This window comes from Ovis canadensis, chromosome 16 (genome assembly GCF_042477335.2).
Source record: "Ovis canadensis isolate MfBH-ARS-UI-01 breed Bighorn chromosome 16, ARS-UI_OviCan_v2, whole genome shotgun sequence".
In the NCBI taxonomy this organism is placed as follows: domain Eukaryota; kingdom Metazoa; phylum Chordata; class Mammalia; order Artiodactyla; family Bovidae; genus Ovis; species Ovis canadensis.
In genome coordinates this window covers 37,617,162-37,640,416 of record NC_091260.1, presented here as the reverse complement: position 1 = coordinate 37,640,416, position 23,255 = coordinate 37,617,162, and the positions used below count along the sequence as shown (strand labels likewise).

Genomic DNA, 23,255 nt, shown 5'->3' with positions numbered 1-23,255 from the left:
GTTTGATAAGCATATAAGAGCTAATATGCTCCATGCCCAGAGCTTAGGTTACTGAGGGAGGCTGACAGGTGAGTTAGCTGTCACAATGCAGTGTGACCCATACAGGCATGCTAGCACATGCCGTGGTGTGAAGTAGGGAGAGGAGATGTGGTTACTTATGCAGAGTTCAAGGGTGGCTCCTCCCTGTCTCAGTCGAAGAACAGTTTTGAAAAGCAGTTGGGAGTTTGCCTGGTGGGCAGCGCAGGGAAGGGCATTCTGGGCAGAGGGAACCATGAGTACAAAAATCAGGGACAAAACCCGGCTTCCTCCCACATCAGCCTTGGCATGGTTGCAGCTGGACATAGGGCCCCTTCCGGATGCACTGAATCTGAAAGACGGGAACATGTAGCCTAGACACTGGTGTTCTTAAGAAAGGTCCTTGTGATTTTGATGCTGGAGGTGATGGAGGGAGCCTCACGGAAGATTAACAGGGGTATTGATGTGCTCGGTTCTGCAGTCCTGGTGACAGGTGTGAAGGGTGGCTTGGGGTGGGGCAAGATGGGAAGTTCCTGCAATAATTCAGGCAAGACGTGGTGAAACACTAAACTGAGAAAATGTCTTTGGGGGTGGGGAAGAGGAGACAGAAGGAGGTGTTGGCCAATAGGAGTGGGGGAAGGGGCAGGGAGAATAAAATGCGCTGCACACTGAGCCTGTGGAGCTGCCAGCAAAGATGCTAGACGATGCAGTGGGGTCTGCAGCCAACAAGTCAAACCCACCCAGGTGCCTGTTCATTTATAGCACTTGAGCTTAAGGGTGTTTTATATATATATATATATATATATATATATATATATATATATATCTGTGTGTGTGTGTGTGTGTATATGTATATATGTATATGTATATTTTTTTAGGCCTCAATTTTGCCTCAACTTGCAAAGCATCAAATATTTACTGTCTGACCCTTAAAGAAAATGTTTGCTGACCCTCCACTTGGAGGTCAGGCAGGTTAGAGAGTTGATGTCTGTGTGGCTGTTGCTACCTTTTTTGAGTACTTACTGTGTGAGCAGCAGTATTCCGGGCAGTCACATCCATTGCATCTAATTCTCTTCAGGGGTGGGTGTGACAGCAGAGTGGTCGTGAGCCTGGACCTCAACCATATGGGGCTGAGTTCCCACCAGCAGCTTCGCTCAGCCTCAGTGTCTTTGTGTGACACCTGGAATAACCATTTTCTATGGCAAATATGTCTCTAAGCATTAATGATTAGCTGTTGAATTAGTTTGCCAGGACTTGCTGTAACAAATTAACCACAAACTGGGTGGCTTAAGAAAAGTATAAGTTTATTCTCTCCCAGTTCCGGAGTCTAGAAGTCTGACATGAAGACGTGGGCAGCGCCACTCCCCTCCAAAGGCTGGAGGGGAGGACCCTTCCAGCTTCTGGTGGTTGCCGGCATTCCTTGCGGTTCCTGGCATGTGGACCCATGGCTCCAGTTTCTGCCTCCATCTTTACCTGGCAGTCTCCCTGTGTGCTCATCTCCTCTTCTTTTAAGGATACTACCACATTGGATTTAGGGCCCATTCTTCCAGTATGTCCTTGTGCTTGCATGCTCGGTCACTCAGTCATGTCCAACTCTTTGCAACCCCATGGACTGTAGCCCGCCAAACTCCTCTATCCATGGGATTTCCCAGGCAAGCTTACTGGAGTGGGTTGCCATTTCTTCCCCCAGGGATCTTTGACCAAACCTGTGTCTCTTGCATTGGCAGGCGGGTTCTTTACCATTGAGCTACCTGGGAAGCCCAATCCAGTATAGCCTCACCCAAACTAATTATGTGGGCAAAGACTCTATTTCCAAATAAGGTCACAGTTCCAGTTCCAGGTGGATGTGAAGGAGATGCTGTTCAATCCAGTATAGCTATTTAACTCCCCAACTGGGTGCCAGGTGAGGCTCAAAGAAGTTGAGTGATTTCCAGGATCACACAGCTAATAAGGAGACCTAGGATTTGAGTTCACTTTTAGCCTGACCTGAGATCAGTACTCTTTATGCTACAATAGGTAGGATGCCTGCTAGAAAATTGTTTTATCCTATAGGCAGTCAGCAGCCACTAAAGGTTTGAAACTGAAGAGTGGCTTCTGAATTGTGATAAAAGTAGCAAATGTACATTGAGGGTTTTTGTGTGCCAGGCATGGTGCTTTGCACTGGATTATATCTATTTAAACCTCATGGAAGATTTTGAGGTAAATTCTCTCATTATCCCCAGTTTGCAGGCAGGAAAGCGGTGAGCCATAGAACCTAACAGTGAGCTCTTGGCATGCGTCCCCCGAGTGCAACCTGGTTCCCAGGAAGCTGCTCCTGTTGGCTGAGTACAGACCTGCAGAGGCTTGTTAGTAGACCAGGCTCAAGGCGGGCTTTGAAAGAGCAGGTGAACTGAAGACACCTGTCAGGGAGAGTGGAAGACTGGCGAGGGTGGCTCTCTTGAATCTAGAGTTATTGTTTAGTTGCTAAGTCATGTCCAACTCTTTTGTGACCCCGTGGACTCTAGCCTGCCAGGCTATCCTGTCCATGGGATTTCCCAGGCAAGAATACTGGAATGGGTTGCCGTTTCCTCCTCTGGGGGATCTTTCCGACCCAGGGGTCCAACCCACGTACGTCTCTTGCATCTCCTGCATTGCAGACAGATGCTTTACCACTGAGACACCAGGGAAGCTTGAGTCTAGAGTTACCTTTGAAGTTTTAAGTTTGAGTGACAGAAAGTAGTGATGCCAAGAATAGAAATAGGTAGGTTTAAGAAAAGAAAGATTAGAGGGAAATAGAAGGAATGGGGCTGAAGGGATCCTTAGAAAATCCCATTTTCTGGACTTTTTATTATATTTCGTTATATTGACGTTTGTGATTTTCACAAAAGCCCACCTATTGCCTGCAGTGAGAAATCTCTATAAATGCTAGTAAATGTCAGCATGGGTAATCTATAAGTTTTCATGTTTTTTGAGTTATATTTTATGTCTGTTTTAAAATACTGTATTTCTATTTGTAGGTTGTTTTGACTTCAGATGTTTATTTATGATTGGTTCAGGAAGTCTAGATGTGGCCAGAGTAGAGACTCAGCCAGTGGAAACCTGGTCCCCGCCATTGGCAGAAAGCAGGGACACCCCAGGGCCAAGAGTGTTCTTAAGTTTAGAACTGTTGATTTAGGAATCATCCCCAAAGTGTAGTGATTGTAAAATGATGTGAAGTGCCGGTCATAATGCCCACAGCAAACACCACTGAGGGGAGGCATTAATGCTGGGCTGCTCACCACTTAGTACCCACCAGAACTTAGGTAGCTGCTGGTAATGCTGGGGTTTACAATTACATGTCTAAAGTTAAAAACTAGATATTATTTGGGAAGAATACTTGAAAGAAAGAAAAAGATCCTTTGAAAATGTTGTTCTAACTGTGGTAGTAACTGCAGCCCTCTCAGAAGCAGTCCTGCGAATCACGGGTCTGGCTTTGGATGTGTGCCTCACGTGTCTGTTTCTTTTCTACAGGGCCGGTGCCACCTCACTCTGTTCTTCCCCCATGGAGTGGGGCCTTTCGGCTTAGCTGCTTCTATTAGGTTTATGTTAGTCTGTGTGCATGTGTGCTCACTCGTGTCTGACTCTTTTGCGACTCCAGGGGTGATAGCCCACCAGGCTTCTCTGTCCATGGGATTCTACAGGCAAGAATACTGGAGTGGGTTGCCATTTCCTTCTCCAGGGAGCTTCCCAATCCAGGGATTGCACCTGCATCTCCTGCATTGGCAGGCGAATTCTTTACTACTGTGCCACCTCTTAGCTTGGGCCTCCCTTTATCATCCTAGAAATAAAGAAACTTAAGGTTTTACCTTTGGTTAAAGGTAGTTTCCAAAGTCCATTTTAGTCTTAGCTATAGGTATGTTTTGTTGTATATCAAAGGTCATTTAAATCCAAAGTACTTGCAGCTTGCAAATATCCCTGCTGCTGCTGCTGCTGCTGCTGCTGCTGCTGCTGCTGCTGCTGCTGCTGCTGCTGCTAAGTCGTTTCAGTTGTGTCCGACTCTGTGATCCCATAGACGGCAGCCACCAGGCTCCCCCATCCCTGGGATTCTCCAGGCAAGAACACTGGAGTGGGTTGCCATTTCCTTCTCCAGTGCATGAAAGTGAAAAGTAAAAGTGAAGTCGCTCAGTCGTGTCCGATTCTTAGCGACCCCATGGATTGCAGCCTACCAGGCTCCTCCGTCCATGGGATTTTCCAGGCAAGAGTACTGGAGTGGGGTGTCATTGCCTTGCCGCTTTATTTGTACAGACCAATATCCATGCGTGTATATCAGGAAACAAAAGGATTAGGAATTAGGAATTATCCACTGTGCACCTCAGGCATCAAGTGTATTCTCTGAATTTTAACCACACTATGGATTCTGTTTTATAGCATTTGTTGTTTTATTTGAGTTTTATTGTATGTTCATGATTATTAAGAATATTCCTTCTACCTTATTTTATTATGATTCTGTGGGTAGAAAACCTTTAAGAAAGAAAATGATACATGTTTTTATTATCCTCAGATTTTGGTCTTTATCTCGATTTGCTTGGCCGTAGGCACATCAACATTTTCACCATTGTATCCAGAGTCTTCTGAAATAAAAACACTATTTTTACAGTATTCTCTTGAATCTATCATCCTAGTATCTTTATCATGTATTTAATACTTAATATAAGCTGAAACACAAGAACCTTTATTATATATAACATTTCTTAGCTGTGAACAGAACAACCTATGTTACAAATGAGCCATAAGAGATATAATCACGTGATTTCCGTCTTCATTTCTGAAACAAGGTGAGCTGTATGGATATATGTACATAATGAGTAGAAGTAATCCAATGTTTTAAGATCTGGTGTACTCCAGTGAATGTTTTCATTCTTACTAAATGTCTTTCTGCCTGTACACTTCTGGTGATTGCTGAATGGAGCTAAAAGAGCTGCTTAATTAGGAAATAATAAGACTTTTACCAGAACAAACAGCTTCTTATTGTTTCTTCAGGACCAAAATGTAGAAGCCTGAGTTCTTTAAGTGATTTTTTTCATCATCAAGCAATCAGGTCTTTGTTGTTATTGTTATTATTTAATTTTTTTTTGTAATTTATTATTCTGGTCCTGCCCCTCTCTGTTCTTTTTGAATGACTCAAAAGTTCTCATTGTGAATTGAAAGTGAATTTTAAATTACTTGTATCTTTGAATTTTGATAGTTCTTGGCTCTAGGGACATTTTGTCCCTTCAAAAAGTTGCTCTCACTGATGAGTTCAGTGGTACAATTGCACCCTCTCAAGTTTATTTACGTGGTCCAAATCTGGAGCCCACTTAGTCAGACTTGATGCAGGAATAAATAGAATTGTGAGGGCCTGGAGGCGGTTCATGCATGCCTGCTGGGTTGCTCAGTTGTGTCCTACTCTTTGCGACCCCATAGACTGTAGCCCTCCAGGCTCCTCTGTCAATGGGATTTCCTAGGCAAGAATACTGGAGTGGGTTGCCCTTTCTTTCTCCATGGAGGTGGTTCATGGGTTGCTTATCCCAACATGAGGCCTCTGGAGGCTTGGTGTGGTGTGGTGTGGTGTGGTGCCCTGTGTTCTGAGCCTGGTCCGTGGGGCTTTGAGATCTCAGGCAGGAGGCAGCCCCAGTTGGGCAGGTACAGGGAACTGCGTGGGTTAGGAAGCAGACCCAGATTCACAGGTAGCTGACACCTTGTAAAGTTATTTACCTTGCCTAAGCCTCTTGTCCACCTCTGAAAATGAGTCATCCTTGCTTTTCTTTCCAGGTTAAAGATTAAAAAAAAACTAGACATGCGGGGTATAGACCACAGCTTTGCATAGAGCAGGTGCTCACATGGGACTGTTTTGCCTGGATGCATGGCCATCCTATCCTGCTCCTTTTATGTAGATGTCAGTCTTTGTTTTTGGAGCTATTTTACTAATAAAAAAAATCAAAAAGTAAATATTGGAGCAGAAAGAGGAGAAGGAGGAGTCAACAAGTGGGTGGATAGAAACCAAAAGGAGGGAGGAAAGTGGAGGGGGAAAGAGTTACTGGGGAGTTAGCAGGGACCCAGGGGGGTGGGTACCAGTGATGAGAGGATGAGAGCAAAATAGGCCACGTTGGCCAAATTAGCATTTTCTTTCAACATTTTACAAGTACCAGGGAATGAAGAAAAACAGGTCTAGTTCACCCAGCTTCTGTACAGCTGTCCCTGTGCCCTTCAGCCTGTCTCCTGTTCTGTGCCTCACTGCCTGGGTTTTCTGGGGCAGGGTCCCAGGAAGACAAAATCTTGTTAATGTTCTTGGCACATTCATGATTTCAAAATTAAATGAAGTGCTTACTTTTTTCTTCTAATTCTTTTTTTTTTTTTAAGGAAGAAAATGTAGCCTTTGGATCCCTGTTGCTTAGTGACTGAACCTTTTGTATAATTGGTCCGAGGAGGGACAAAGCACACGAGAATAAGAGATTTGGTTAAGGAAAGGAAGGCAAAGTTCAGGTGCAGAAACTAGTGGATTGGGAGCTTCTGAAGCAGCCAGCAAGCCTAGGGGGTAGGGTGGGGGCCTGAGAAGGTAAAGGTGGAGGAGAGGGCCTTACCCGGAGAAACTGAAGGGAGGCCAGATAACTTCAACTGAGTTGAGAGCCTCCCTGGTTAAAATGTCTGAGGCACTGCAGTATGTGAGTGGGTTGGTTTTTTTTTTTTTGCCTCTTTCTGGTTTTGCTGGGTCAGAAGTTGCCAGGGCAGTGCTTTCTTTCTGCAAATCAGAAGGAGATGATACAGCAGAGTTTAGTGTAGTGTAACTGTATTTGCTAATGTGCTTTATAGTTCAGCTCACGGAACCGATCAAAACTGACAAATGTAACACGGAATGATCAAATCTCTGAAAACAAGGTTGAGCAGCTGTCGTTGCCTGAGGGCAGCAGAGAGCCGGCTGGTTGACTGTCCCTAACTGTCGTCCTGTTCTCTCCTGCCCTGGCATCACTGTTCGCTCTCTAGGGCTCAGACATCCCTTCCAGAGCAAGGCAGTCTCTGGCCAAGCCTGAAATCCTACCGCATTTTCTGCATGTATGTGTATTACTTTTTAAATTGCAAGGGAAAAAATAAACATTATATTTTTAAAAAGAAAACTGGGTATATTTTCCAAACACATTTCCCTAAGCGATTGCTCTCAAAATTTAAAGAAGTGGAAGACTGTTCCTGACTGTTGGCTATTCTTCACAAGTTCTCATTGACTAGATGATACCAGAGCGTCAGTGTTCTCATTCTGCTGCTGCTAAGTCACTTCAGTCGTGTCCGACTCTGTGCGACCCCATAGACGGCAGCCCACCAGGCTCCGCCATCCCTGGGATTCTCCAGGCAAGAACACTGGAGTGGGTTGCCATTTTCAAAAACAAAATGGCAATGAAATGCTTCCTGAACAGTTTTACTAATGTACATAATTTAATGGCATGCTGTGTGAATAATGTGATGCTTTTGAAAATGGTGCTGACTTCCTGGATTGTAATTAATCTATGAATTTGAGCCCTTTAAGGTTATAATAATAATGAACTTAGTCATGTGATTGGATTCTTTTATGTGTCATTATTTTGTGTTCCCCACAAGCATGCGTAACATCATTCCTCTAAAATTGAGTGCATGTGGGTTATGAATTAGGATGCTCCTTCTGGCCTGAGCATGCTTTAAAATTATGCTCACATTGGTAAAATACCAGAACATGGGAGGAGACGAGTGGGAGTGAAGTTAGGACATGCGTTCTGCTGGGTTTGGTGATGGGGAAGTGGGCAAAACGCCTTTCTCTGAGCCTGGGTAATTTCAATAAGTATCAAAATGAACAGTTAGGAATTTTGCATGTACAGAGTCAGCTAAGAATGCCAAAAAAGTCTGGGTCCTAAAGCAAGGTTGAAATACTGGTTTAGTTTTCCTTTTATGACTCCAAATGTAGAAAGGGAAGGACCCTTTTCAACAGAGTGGAGCAGAGGCCCTGACTGGAATGTTAAGTGGAAAGTGGCAGGGCTGGAAGGCAGGTAGGAAGAGTTAGTTCTTTGCCAGGAATTAGCTGTGGGACTTTGGACAAGTCAGAGCCTCTTGCTAGAGAGACTGAAAAAAACTACCAAAACCTCATCTAACCTTCACAACCTTATAGCTCATTGAAAAAAAAAAATCAGAGACCCAACTCTGCCCTTCTTACCAAGGACTCAGTTCTCCCAGCTTCCCCAGTGGTACCTTGCCAAGGTGGAGTGGTGGATGAGGAGGAAGTTGTCATGGTCCTGCTCCATCCCTTGGAATAAAGGTTTAGGGTGATCAGTTCCTGAGTGAACTTTCTATCCTGTGGAAATCCTTTAATACTTTGTCCAACTATTTTAATAGTTAGATTGAGTGCTCAGCTGCACGTCCCTTCTCAGCCTGGAAGCCTTTTTAGCAGGGTGACTCTGTATTATGAAAAGACTCTTTGCGGTCCATGGACTGTAGCCCGCCAGGCTCCTCTGTGCATGAAATTTTCCAGGCAAGAATACTGGAGTGGGTTGTCATGCCTTTCTCTAGGGGATCTTCCCGGACCCAGGGATCAAACGCGCATCTCTTATGCCTCCTGCACTGGCAGGCCGGAGGCATACCACCAGCACCACCTGGGAAGCACATCTCTGTACTCTCTTTTCTGCCTCCCCGCCACAGAGATTCCCTGAGGAAGAAACACCTGAAATGTGTCCAGCTCAGCCCAGTGTCCTGCATGGGAGCTAGATTGCTTTTGCCTGTTGGGGAGCACAGTCATGGGTGTGATGGAAATACGTTGCCCACTTTCATGATACCTTTTCCTGTACTTCTAATAAATACCCTTTAAGAATTTATTTTTAGTTGTATAACTTGGGGAGGCTGCACCATTTTACATGTATTACCTTCTTGTTATTTTGTCTTGTTATTGGTACCTTAATGAAGAAAGTGTTCATTGTTCTGTAATTTCAGCCTCTTCTTATTTAATGTCAGAACTTAATAATTGCCTCTATTTTCTTTTCTTGATAAAATCTTATTTTGTTCATATATAACCCCATATGTTTGTCTTTTAGCCCGAGAAATAATTTTGCAGTTATATACTTGTGTTCCTACTCTGAAATGTGTTTCCCTCTGATCCCTCCTATTTTTAATTTTTTTTCACTTTAAAACAGTTGCTGTGCCCATGAGTATTATGGGTCTTTTGTTTAGTCCAGAAGCAACCACTTTTCACCTTAGGCTTTATTTTATTATTTCTCCCCCTTATTGTTTGATTTTCCTTACTGTTACAAAAGCAGGGTGACAGTGTGATGTTTGTGACAGAAGAGGCCTGGTAGGGGTTAGATTCCTCCTAAATTAGCCACTATCAAAGTACAGCTTTTGGGGGAGGGGAGTTTGGGGGACAATGGATACAGGTATATGTATGGCTGAACTCCTTCCCTGTTCACCTGAAATTATCACAACATTGTTAATCTGCTCTTCCCCAAAACAAAGTTAAAAAAAAAAAATACAGGTTTCGAAAACCTTTGCCTGGTTTTGTATTGACGGCATGATAAAAGTATGTGTTCCTGTTGGTCTTTAGATTCTGGGCCATGTTTCTAGCTTTTATTTACACTCCTCTTGGGTTTGGTACAGCTGAGAGAATACTTAAAATATGCTGTAATGTTTGTTACAACTCTGCAGCTGGTTACATTGTACCTCTGCAACTGATTCGTAGGCTACAAGTTAATATTTTAAGCTATCCTGGAAGTAGCAAGTCTGTAGGGATTTAACCCTGCCCCTAATAGTTTTCTTTCTCCAACACTTCACTCTTTAGAAGCTAAACCTGATTGAAAATGTGGCTGTCTCTGCCTTGTGATGTTTAATATTTTAGATTTGGAAGTATGGGAAGCATAGATGTGTGTACAGATAATTCCCAGTTTGAGAATTGGCAAATAAACTGCAAGAATACACCATCTGTGACAAAATGTAAGTCCTAGTTCTAATAGTGAAACGATTTTACTTATATCTAATGGATGTTTGTAATATCATTTCTATTGGAAAAGTATGTTCCCACTTTGACCTTGAGAGAAGCCAGAGTTTAGAAGGGCAGTGGGTAGAAGTGGGGTAGAGGAGAGCTTCGGGGAAACTCCAGAAAGTAGTTCTGTTCATCAATTCCCCAGTGGTTTTTCCTTTTTTCTGTATACTCTCAGACAGTAAACTAATTAACTTCCATAATTAGCTTATTGAATGATTTGACTTTATCTTTCTCATAAGAAAACACACTAAACCCTTAGTATTTGTTAAAAATGTATGGGGAAAACTAATCAGAGGCTTGTGAGGTGAATATTTAAACACAGAATGGTTTTCTTCTTGAAAGAAATGAGTTTTTAACTGTCAATATTGTTTTGACTTACTTAAGATAACTTTTGAGGGGGCTTGGGGTTCAAGGTCTTTGGGTTGTCATCCTGAAATGTAACAGCGATGCTTAAAGAACAGGATTGCTGTCAACTTGGGAACTCTTTCGATTTTTCAAAAAGTATATTGCTGTCAGGCCTGTTTTTTGTTAATCATCTTTCTTCAGAAGGTGGGTCTGGAGGGAAACCAGTTTAACTACATTTTAGTTAAAAGACATTGTGGTTTTAAAATCTGCTCCAAATTCATGGGTCCAGTTTTGTGAAGACATAATCTTCCTTGATGACACCTAGTACTCCCTCTTCTACCAGCGTGTATGTTTATGGAATGCTGTTCAGTACCTTCATTTTCTATCTGGTGTAGGTCTTTAATGGTTTCAGGAATGTAAATCTTGTCACCTCAAAAAATAATTCGAGTCCCTAAAACAGGAACCATGTCTCTTTCTGATAAACATATTTCACCTATTTCCTTGCTCCTTGCAATCCTGATGCATTACGCTAATAGATTTGAATTGTATTAAGTGCCTTAAACCAAAATTCCAAGTGAAATTGCCCTTTGGGTACTTTTCTTCAGTGGTTTGTTCTGTTCTTCCTATTTTGCAAAATAATTTTTGGCTGGGCTATCCAGCTGCACCAGAGCAAACAAAGGCAAAGCCCATCCAGGGATTGTATGTTACTATTTTTGGTGATAGTTCTTGGCTTATATAATTTTCCAAGAGAATCTAAGTCAGTGAGAAGGGGGCAGGTGGAGGGAAGACAAAACCCCCCACCCCCCATGTAAGTTTGAGTTTAAAATTTCAAAATAATGAAATATGTGCTGCCTTTTCGATTTTTTTTTTTTGTAGCACCCTAATTGTATGCTTCAAAGATAAGAAAGTCAGACATCTTATGCATATTTTTTAGAAGGCTCTACAGGCACAATTAATGAATTGAATGAGGTTACTAAGATTCCAGAGGGAACTTTTCAACACCTATATGGTTTATTTTACATATTCACAAGGTCTCCTGATGTGCATGTCAGAATAAAAGCCGGGGACCAGCAAGGAAGGCAAAAAGAGAGAAGGGGAGGCCAGGAGCTCCTGCCCTTGTCCCCAGCACCCTGCTTGCCAACCCACTGTGCCTTTTTGCCTCTTCAGTCTCCAGTTTCTTTCCTGAATATTTGTGGTGTTTGCTTTGAAGTCTGCACTCAGATCCCATCTCTCCCGCCTCTTACTGGGTTACTGCTAACTTCGGGGCTCAAAGAATGTGGGTGGCTTTCTCAGTTTCCTTGTTGTAAAACAGCAGTAATGTCTGTAGCAGAGTTGCAGCAGGGTTAGACTTGGTACACAGAAAGTGCCTCACGTATACGACTGTTTTAGGCAGCTCCCTTTTACTGTTACCTCCGCTTATTCCTGCCCCCACCCTGGCACCCTTTGTCCTCAGCACTGCCTGGCACAGAGCAGGTCCTCCAAGCATTTTCCCTTGTGACACGATTACATTATCTTGGAAGAAGCCATAGTCTGTTCCCGTGCAGAATTTCATGCTTTGCAGCGCTGTTTCACTTCACGTCATGGCCGTGTGCTGGTCCTCAGTGTGCTTTCTCATGGTGTCTTCCTTGAGAGTTCCGGAGGCTGGGGACTTGAACACTTGGTGTGAGCCCCGCCATGTGCATCCCCCTTGCCAGCTCTGTGCTGTCCTTGTGTGTGTTAAGTTGCTTCAGTCGTGTCCAACTCTTTGCAACCCCACAGACTGTACCTGCCAGGCTCCCCTGTCCATGAGGATTCTCCAGACAAGAATGGAGTGGGTTGCCATGCCCTCCTCCGGGGGATCTTCCCCTCCCAGGGATCTAACTCATGTCTTCTGCAGCTTCTGCACGGCAGGTGGATTCTTGACTGCTGAGCCACTGGGGAAGCCAGGCCCTCCACAAATGTTGGTAAATGAGCTGAGATTATTGCCTCGGAAACCCAAGTGTTCAGAGCTCTGTGTTATTTACAAAACAAATTCATAGCTGGGAGAAAAGTGAGTCTTCAATTCACAGCTCCTTTTTAGTATGTACGCTCAGAAAGCTTGAAGGTGACAAACGCCCAAAGCTGTTTAGGCCTTGGGGAGATTTAGTGCTTGTACTGTGTCCAGGAGTTTTGAAAATGTATTCTGATGTGATTCAGGTTGTGAAAACGTCAGGCTTGTTCATTTGTAAATTGGTTTTTACGGATGCACGTCTGCAGATCTGTGTCATAGAATGTTGTTTCTGAGAAGGTGGTGATCTCATCTGGAGGCGGATGAGCTGCAGGTTCATCGACCTTGGCACTGCTCAGGGCCAGGTTTCTGAGTTCCTCTGCACTGGACTCCAGTGACTGGAGCAAGTGACACTTGCAGCATATTCCCGGTGCCCCGCTGCCTCACGGCTGCCCAGGGATCTGTGCAGGGCAGGGCGTCAGTGCCTGTCCTCCATGCTCAATAGCCGGCACCTCGGCCCTGAATCGCACGAAATCAGGTCGCCTGAGACTCTGCTCTCTTGATGCCTTGTTTGGGCTTCCCAGGTGGCGCGGTGGTAAAGAATCTACCTGCCAAGCAGGATACACAGGTTCCTTCCCTGGATCAGAAAGATCTCCTGAGGAAGGAAATGGCAACCCACTCCAATATTCTTGCCTGGGAAATCTCATGGACAGAGGAGCCTGGCGAGCTACAATCCACAGGGTTGCAAAAAGAGAGTCGGACACGACTTAGCAACTAAACAGTAACAGCAAGCTCTCTCTCAACCATTTTCAACGTAAATTTCATAGTTTCATATTCTCAGTCATCTTTTAGGTAATTTTTTCTTTTTTAGTTTGCTGTCTCATGCTTTCCTAGTTTATTCAACTTCAATTTTTATATATAAATGATGACACTTGTACAAATATAATCAATATAAGTTCGCTATAAGAAATTATTCTTTTCTGTCTCTAAGGAAGAGGAGCATTCTCTGTTTAGTGTAGACCACAGGCAGGCAGGTTGCATTGCTTCTTAAGGCTTGTCTGCTGTGGGGGAAGTGTTAACAGGGCCACGTTTTCAAGGTGATGGCTACTTAGGGGATTGGGTAGGGGTCTTCCTGTAGCCCTGTTAACATGGACAACATCTCCACTGTGTGGTGACGGGGCAAGCAGGATATTCTGTCTGCTCTAGGGCTCTCCCGCTTTTCAGGTTAAGGTCTTCCTTAGAATAGATAAATGAAAATATACAAACATACATACATTTATATCTGTAACATTTGTTGTTGATGAGTTTTAATTTCTCAGGTCTTGGAGTTGTGCAAAAAAACACAAAAGTGTTTAAGGATTTTATTTAATAGTAGGTTTACTCTATTTTGTAGATTTGAAGAAATTTAGATACAGGGCTTTTCCCCTGTATATTTCACCATTGGCTAAAACAACATTTCCACAACAAAGTTGCTCAGCTTCCCCACTGCCTTCTAAACAGGCTACCTTTCCCTCCACTTAGCATCATCACATCCTCAGACCAGCAAGCCTGGTGTCCCAAGTGTTTCTCTCGTCTTTCATCATGGTTCAGTAGAATGGATGCATGTGGGGTCAGGAATCTGGATTCTTGAGCTGGCTGTGCTCAAGTGATTTGAACTTTATCATCAGTCATTTTTAAGAACACATGACTAGTCTTTATTTTTCCTACCTCCTATGCATCCTCAGGCTTTTGTGCTTTTTTTAATGACTGTGCTTCTAGGGGAAGATCTGCCCTCGTGTGGCACTTGCCACAGAAACCATCCTCTCCACCCCACCCCACCCCCAACCCCTTGGGCCCTGCATCCTCTGGTGATGTTTCTTGGCCACAGGCTATGACACCTCTGGCTTCATTCCCAGGTCACCATTAGGGCAAACTCAACACTCACTGTTCTTTACAGCCTGTAAAGAGAAGGAGGCATATGTTTACTGCACAGGGCCATTATGCTACAGGTATGGATCTCCTGGTAGAATGTGGAGTCAGAATCAGGCATGCATGCAGTATGCTCCACTTTAGAGATGACCTTCTTAATATATGTGTATATAGCGGTGTTGGTGGCTCAGATGGTAAAAAAAATCTTAACTGCAATGTGGGAGACCCAGTTTTGATGGCTGGGTTGGAAAGATCCCCTGGAGAAGTGAATGGCTACCCACTCCAGTGTTCATGACTGGAGAATTCCATGGACAGAGGAGCCTAGCAGGCTAGTCCATGGGGTTGCCAAGAGTCGGATGTGACTGAGCGACTAACACACACACATACAGAGTGGTGTTACACTTTGTCCCTTAAGAATGTTAAAATTACAGAGTTTCTTGGTTTGTCTTTAGGAAAAATTCCTTGCAGTTTTTTGTCTGTAGCATATAGTATCTCTGCTTTTGGAAGAGATGAAACATACTATTTGGTCAATGGCAAAGGCTTGTTTTGATAAGTGAATTTGTAGCAGTGGAGGTATTTTCAGAAACTTTACCAGATTTCTTCTTTTTTAATAAATAATTATAGTCACCCCTTTAAATGCCGGAGGACTTCAAAATAGTTCAGGCAAGTATTTATAATGCCCAACATTCTGTTTACTATGTAGCTGTAACACTGGGACACATATGTATTTTTTATTTTTTTATATGTATTTTTTAATTAATTTTTTTTTTAAACTACAGGAGCTCTTACCAAAGTAAAGGAGAGTAGGCGACACGTGGAAGAAGGGAAGATGGAAGTCCAAAAGGCTGATGGCATTCAGGATCGCTGTAACACTATTTCTTTTGCTACTTTGGCTGAAATTCACCACTTCCATCAAATTCGAGTAAGAGACTTTAAATCACAAATGCAGCATTTCTTACAACAACAAATAATATTTTTCCAAAAAGTGACGCAGAAGTTGGAAGAGGCTCTTCACAAATATGATAGTGTTTAATGACTGGACGTTGGATTGTGGACTTTTTTTTTCAGTTCAAGGATAATTTCTACAGCAGAATACAAACTGCTATCAAAGAACTATTGCCAACTATCAGCAGTGGCACAAGGATGGTTTTGTGTTCAACTGAAACTGGGCTGAATATATAATTATGTAGGAAAGAAGCAGTTAATATGTTTATATAACAGAAACAGTACCACACATTGTAACTAAATTATACTCTGTATGCCTACACTACCATTGTAACTTTTGGAATAATGAGTATACTATTTGCCTTATTGCTTTTTGAAGTATGGGTATTTTAGTGCATACTTTGTAGACCTCAAAACCCATGAAGGGTCTCAAAGAAGCTGGCTGGTTAAAAGCCTGCTGTGGATGCCTTTTTACTCTCATAGATTGGGATTACCTAAATTCAGCCTATTCTCTGTTTACAAACTCCAACTAGAGCAGCTATGCGACTTTGTGCCTTTAGACTCTTGGTTTTTCATTTCTCCACCCCCTACCCCCTTTTTAAAGCAACCACAACTTTTCTGATGGAAAGAGTGAAAGGCCAGTGCACATAATGACGAACTGCTGGGAACCTCCTGTTGGCACTGGGGGCAGGGTGGGAGGATCAGCTGTCACCAGTTTGCCCAGCGAGTTTTGTCCCCTGATAGATGCTGGCGAGCACAGAGGAGGGAGCCTCAAGTTCACCTTCAGATAGGGTGTCTGTTAGGGAAGAAAATGGTGCCACTCTGCTCCCTTAGATGCTGCAGTAGCCTAGTCTCTTCACTCAAGTGTCCTGGAAACTTGACGTGGAGATTTAATCAAACATGTCTTACAACCCGGAGAAGGGGTCTAATCTGTTGGGGACATGAGCACAGAATCAGTGACAATACACACTCGGTTTTAATTCTTACGAGAGTTTTCTTTTCTTTTTTTCCTTTTTTAGCTTGAAATTTTTCTTTTAATATTCTGTGTGTGTGTGTGTGTGTGTGTGTGTGTGTTTTAATGGATCTACACTGTTAACTGATTGAGACTCCACTGTGATTCACTTGTTTACTTAATCAAAAACTTTTCAGGGATGTCTATAAAATTCAGTGTTATACGTGATGAAAAGTAATGTTGGTTGATCTAATGAGGGACCAGAAATAATTTCTACTATTCCAAATGCTGATGGAAAAAAGTAAATTTTTTTTTTAAGTATTGATAAGCCCCAAGGACATTTAACCTTAAAAATTACTTTAAGTGTATTCTTTTATTACTATAAGGGAAATACAAATGGCTGATAAATACCAAAAATATTCAAAAGCAGCTTAATCTAAAAAGCACAAAGAGATTTTGGTTTGAAATACCAGAATCTCAATGTTTTTATAGTTGCTGAGCTCAATAATGTGATTCTTGAGTTTACAGATTTTAAAACTGTCACTGAAAGGTTAAAGTGTCTACTGTTTTTAATGAAGTCAAACTTATGCTGCCTCAGAAATCCCTGGGTATTCAAGTGGTAACATAGAAGTAAAGAGGTCAGTTTGGAATGTTGGTGAGTCACATTGATTAAAAGAAAATGGTCAATTTGCATATAGTCATACAAAGTGAAGGTTATTGAAATGATTTCTCAATAGCACATTTACTCTATGAAGTAATCTCACATGGGTTGAATTTTTAAGATCAGATTTGATCAAAACTTTATACCTTAGGTAACTTAGAGCCAGATTTAACATCATGTGGCTTTGTCTCTACTACCGACAAGTGGAACTGTAACCAAATATATTGTTCTCTAAAAAAATAACTTTCTCCTGTTGATTGCAAGATACAGTTCTATAAATGAAACCCATATATATATATATATATATGTTAATTTTATTGCAGAAGTTTAGAGATGATAATGATAGCATTTAATTTAAGTTTGAGTCTGTATTGGACAAATAAGCACTATGCTTTTCAAATGATTGGAAAATCATTTTTATTTGCCTCCTTTTTTTGACAGTGGTTTGATTTTTTGTTTGTTTAAGTAAAAATCACTAAACTTGTGCAATGGTAGCATGGAAATTATCTGAGGTGTCTTGTATGATTGTGCTTTGGCCAGGGTGGACATAGTTCAAATTGTAAGAGCTAAAGATTAAAGAGCAAGAAGGTATAGGTTCATGCTGCCTATTTAGAAGAGAACTTTCATTCTTCAGAGCTACATAACATGATAATGCCACTGATTCATAAGGGGTTTAAATTAATTCTAAGGGGTAGGACACCAGAATCATTAGTGTTCATTTTCATCTAAGATCTTTCTCTCTCTAACGTTCTTGGTCCTATTGAAACATTTCAGTATACAAAAATACTGCGATGTTAATACCCAAGAGAAAAGCCATCGTAATGTGTATGCTGGTCATTATGATCAGTGTGGTACAATTTTTAAAAAATAAACTATCATGCCCTTCATGCCATTATTTGTCTTTTTTTCTGTAATTCATAATCTATGATTCAAGTGTGTATTTAGAGCAGGGCGTGCACTTGAGCCTGGCTTTGCTGTTTTAATTAGAAACAGTTGTAGCTGTTCGTGTGCTGTAACTATAATGCAGCAAGACTGGTTCTGCAGCTGTGCCCTGGAGCTCTGTCACTCTGCTAGACTCTCTTATCTGAAGGTATATTTCAAACCTGGAATAAGGGAACACGTTGGAAAGTGAAATGGAAAGCCAGTGCTCATTGGCTTGAATGGAGTTGTAACTGGGATTTTCTTGGGCTTCACTAGTACTTTTGTCTTACATTTATTCTTAACAACACAGCAGCTTCTTAAATGCCAGCTTTTAACTGTCTTGAATTTTGCTGCTGTTCTCATCATTAAGGACTTGAAAAGTGTTTTGGTCTCAAATGAAGCATGTAAAGTTTACATATAAACCTTTAAATGTCATTCTTTCCTAAGTTCATTTTTTTTCTATTAATTTACCAAGCCCGTTTTTCCATTTATGCTTTTATTTCTTCAGAATTGAATACCATGGTCAATACTTTTAAATCCATAGGCATTATCCAATATTCTCATTTCCAACCTTGTCTTTGGCTGACAGAATAAGTAAAACAGGGTATTATTTATTTGTAGACTAAAACTATTGAATATTGTTTTATTTCCTTCACAATATTATGATTAGTGCAGATCAGCCATGTTTATCTTTTAAAAAATAAACAAAGGTTGCTTTATTTCTCAGCTTCAATGGAATATTATAATTATTTTTTTCTCCAGTAATCAAGGAGGCATTTATTTAACGTGAAAGACTTAAACAGAAAAATAGAAGACTGAATTCACTGTCTTGAGCTTCCACCTGCAGTTGCCGTATAAATTGTTCATGAAATTCTGTACTGTTTGATTAATTTAAATCCGTAAGCCATTTGGAAGTCCCACTGAATATCTGCTTGTGTTAGTAACTTAAGTAACTTTTGAGCTTATGACAATAAATTGTGAGTGAGGTGTTTTGAAATAGTAGCTACTGTGTGTCTAGCACCTGACACATAGTAGGTGCTTAAGTAGTTGCGTGTTTTCTCTGTTGGGAATTGTCGCTATTGGTTGCCAGAGGCAAGCCAGCTCCAACTAGCCTAATCCTAAATGCGAAGGGTCGCGATGGGTACAGGGACCTGGAAATCCCATACAGGGCCAAACTCTAGAACTAAGCTTGCCATCCATGTGGGGCTTTGTAATCTGTCAGGTTCTTATCTTTATGGGTCTATTTTATTTATTTATTTTCCTGTGGCTTGGCTTTCTCAGCCTCTTCTGATACATCTAAAATAGCCAAGCTATCTTGCAGTTCACAGATTTCCTTAGGCCAGTGGTGGAAACCTGACCCAAGCTGGAGACTTCATCTGCGGCCCAAGATTGAGGGGTGGGACATGAGAAGGAGAAGGTCTCTTAAACGGTGTTTGAAAGAAGAAAGGAAGCCGCAGGAACTAATGTGAAATTCAGCATTTAATTCCGCTTGGTCAGGGTCAGAATTAGCCATGACAAGTTCCCCTTGGTCACAGGTAGAAGCAACAAACGATTTTCCATGTGGTAAGTTCTGCTGAGGCTGAGGAGTGGTGGAGTAAACTTCTAGGCAGAGTACAGAAGGGTGCTCTGCTAGGGGTCTGGGGGCAGGCCCCTGGAAAAACCCAACTCAGGGATTTGCCTCTATCCCAGGCCTCTGACATTGTGGGCAGTTAATCTAGGATTGAGTCATAGCTAAAGCCTTTCTAGGGATCACGAGTTCCTCCTACTTGGTCTTGATTTCCCAATCCCATTATTCCTGTGGCAGAGATGGAGCTTCCAAAGGTGGCTTGTTTTATTAAGTCTTGTTTAGTCACTCAGCCACGTCCAACTCTTCGTACCTCTTTGGACTGTAGCCTGCCAGGCTCCTCTGTCCATGGGATTCTCCAGGCAAGAATACTGGAGTGGGTTGCAATTTCCTTCTCCAGGGAATCTTCCCAACCCAGGGATCAAACCTGGGTCTCTTGCATTGCAGGCAGATTCTTTACCTGCTGAGCCATTGAGGAAGTTCCATTTCCTTGGATGAACTTGTACCAGAAGCCAGCATTACCTGTGAAGCTACCCTAAAAGGGACTTAGAAAGACACAAGATGTGTGACATTCCTTTGCTGTGCATCCCATTAGCATATGTGGAAATGATTTCTAAGTTTGAAGTGGCCAGATGCATCAGATCTTATTTTTCTAGTGGTTTAAATTTTCAGTTACTCCAAGAAATAGCTCTCAGGACTTAATAACTGCTGAGTTGCTGGACTTCTCTGCCTACATAATGGGGAAGCTGACCCAGCATATCTGTGAGAAAGAGAATGCATTGGAGCCAGGGGTCATATACTAGCTCCTACTCTCTGAATGACCTCAGGCAACTCACCAGCCCATCTCTGGGCCTCCATTTCCTCCATTGTAAGATAGGCCTATTTAGATTTTATTGAATTATTGAGAGTAGTGGATTAACCAGTATGTAATCCCTTCACCATTCAGCAGTATTCCCTCTAAATAACAACCATGGGAAGTGATAAAAATTCCAGAAGTAGGTACTTAGTAAATGATAGCAATGTTCCCAAATGCTGTGTGACCTTGAGGTAGTCACTTAACTTCTCTGAGCCAGTTTTCTGTCTGTGACTAGGAGAGACTGCTTCACAGAAATTGCAAGAATTGAATGACACATAAAGAGCCCTGAGCCCAGTGCATGGCAAGAGTAAGAATGATAGATTGTGATTATGAGAGAAGGGATGAGATGTTATAGGGACCTCGTATAAGCTATAAGGAACCCACACCCTGGTCCCCATCAGACAGGAGTTCCCACTGTCACCTTGTACCTATCTTGGCCAGCTGTCCCCTATCCAGCTCTGGCTCAGGTCTAAACTCCTCTCCAGGTTCCCAGAATCCTAGCACAGCATCCTTACGTATTCTGCCTAGCAGCATAATTCATTGCTTCTCAGACTCTAAATTCTTCCTGCTGGGGTAGGCAGGGGCTCAGCTCTCTAGTGATCAGCCCTTGTCCATAAGGCTCCCTACTTGATTTTAAAGAGTTTAAATACCAGTATGTTTACAAAATTGTCCTGTAGCTCTTACCAAGATGAAGACAGCTCAGAATTCTGCTTTTGTTCACCAAATTAATAATGGTTTTATTGATGTCTGCTGTGTTCACACCCTAAAATTATATACTTGAGGCCTAGGATGAACAAAGAGGGGCAACATGCTCTTGTGTTCAGTGTCTCAGCCCTGACCTCATGAAATGCACATTTAGACACATTTCAAAATGACTGTCATTGTGTTCATTCTGGGAAGCTGAATTTTTCGAATGACTTTTGGAGCAACCATGCCCTGTATCAAAGAAGACATCCATGTAGACCAAGTTTGGTTAGACAACGTCGTAGTTCAGCTTTTGTTCAACCTCACGGTTTTAGGAAATGCAGTTTTCGTTTTTAATTCAAAATGGTTTACTTGGGGAGAAGAATGTTTTTTAAAAGTTGGAGTATGGTTTAGTATCTAGCAAATTTGTTTCAGCTTAAATCCTGCAGTGTTTCAGTGTATCTGTTGATGTTCAGAGTCTATAGTTTTGATCACTTATGTCCTGGCCTCTGTTTGTGAACTGATTTTGAGTCACCTGGAGTAGTGAGGTGCTAGCTGCATACTCAGTACAAGGCTGCAGCCACGTGAGACCAAGTCCATGTTCTTTATCTGAACCCAAATGCCTATGGAAAAAGCAAAGCCTTCCCTTGGGGGAAGGAGGGAGGCCTTCTTAACAAGTGGTGCTTTTATTCTAGAATCCATGGAAAGAAAATTTGACATTTTAGGTACCCATGCTGATAGGTGATCCCATGATAAATTGCACAGTTACCTGAAAGATTAAGACAATAGGTATCAAACATCTAAAAAAATAAAGAAATATCTTCATATACTAATATAGAATTTTCTCAAGAAAAATTTCATGATGAAAAGAATGTGTTACCCTTTGAGTAAAAGAGGAAATTCTATTTAGTTATACACGCTGGGACTATTTCTGCAGAGATAAGCAGTTGGTGACAAGAGTAACATTGTTTGCTTTGGGGTCTGGGAACTGGATGATGGGTGAGAGGGAGTTTTTTTATTATATGACTTTTTATATCTTTGAAAGTTTGAATGTATTTTCTGTTTTAAAAATAAGGATAAATTTTAAAGTTGACAGAGGTACTAGTCAAAAAAATATATATTTATATATATATACACACACACACACACACACACACACACACACACAAAGGAGGTTGGAGCCACCTCTGAGACCTGGAAGAAGGTTGTCCAGATGTAGAAGGAACAGTCTCCTGTGGACAGTGGACTCACAATAGTGAGCAAATTAGCCTTCATTGTGATAGTCCTTGTTGAAATCCAACAGCATTACTAAGTATCCTATTACCAGGATGGGTAAAGTAAACTGTAAAGAGTGAAAGTGAAGTGAAAGTTGCTCAGTCATGTCCAGCTCTTTGTGACTCCATGGACTATATGGTCCATGGAATTCTCCAGGCCAGAGTACTGGAGTGGGTACCCTATCCCTTCTCCAGGGGATCTTACCAACCCAGGAACTGAACCCGAGTTTCCTGTATTGCAGACAGATTCTTTCCCAACCAAGCTATTACGTAAGCCAGACTGTGAAGAGAGGTAGACCAAACCATAGCCTTGTTTTCTGTAGCCCAGTTTACTCTCTTGCCTTCCTCCCTGCCCAGTGAAACCTTCCACAATGCTCCCTTGTGTCTGGTCCCTTCCCTGAAACCCTGTCACTTTTGTGATGACATTTAGCAAATAAGCACACATGGATCCTGGGCTGAGATGGATTTCTTTTTCCTGCTGCTTACATCTAGAGTGTGTGTTATGCTCTAGGTGTGGTACTATTCCTGGCCATTAAGTACATTATCTACAGAACTGACTTAAACAAAACCATTTTGCAAACAAGGATATAGGCTTCTAGACATTCTGTGATGGTTACGCTAGCCAGAAAGAGGCAGAGTTGGGATCTGAACCCAGGTCACCTGATTCCAGCGCTGCTTCCAGTGGCTCAGAAATAAAAAACCTGCATGCAGTGTAGGAGCCGCAGGAGACGTGGGTTCAATCCCTGGGTTGGGAAGAGTCCCTGGAGGAGGGCATGGCAACCCACTCCAGTATTCTTGCCTGGAGAATCCCTATGCACAGAGGAGCCTGGTGGGTTACGGTCCATGAGGTTGCCAAGAGTCGGCCATGACTGAGGCGACTTAGCACACACGCATGCACCTGACTCTGGGATCACCTAGCCCCACAACTCGGTCCTCCTATTTGAGAACAGAGGTGCAAGTGCTTGAGCCTAGGAGGAGGAGGTGTGATATTCCCCTTGAGGACCTGCCCTGTCCTCCTCCTGGTGCCCCAGTAGGCAGCATGAAGGGCCCAGGCAGTAAGGGCGGGAGGGGGGACTGTGCTTTGAGAGCAAAGGATGTCTGGGACTCGCCCAGTTCACGAATTACACCAAATTGCATTTTAGGAAAAAAGGAAAGGCCAGAAAATCTTAGCCCTCTGCATTC

The 23,255-nt window shown here is 42.3% G+C and overlaps 1 protein-coding gene across 2 annotated transcripts in view; it reads left to right on the top strand.

The window, feature by feature from the left end:
- SNX18 (sorting nexin 18) overlaps nucleotides 1–23,255 on the top strand; it is a 49,490-nt gene that overhangs the window by 11,775 nt on the left and 14,460 nt on the right. The window contains exon 2 of one of the 2 annotated variants that reach the window (XM_069556555.1): nucleotides 14,996–15,138. In XM_069556555.1, the coding sequence (XP_069412656.1) occupies nucleotides 14,996–15,138 (143 nt within the window). Of the gene's footprint in view, nucleotides 1–14,995; nucleotides 17,667–23,255 lie in introns of those variants that run through there. The other variant, XM_069556553.1, reaches the window with a different exon arrangement.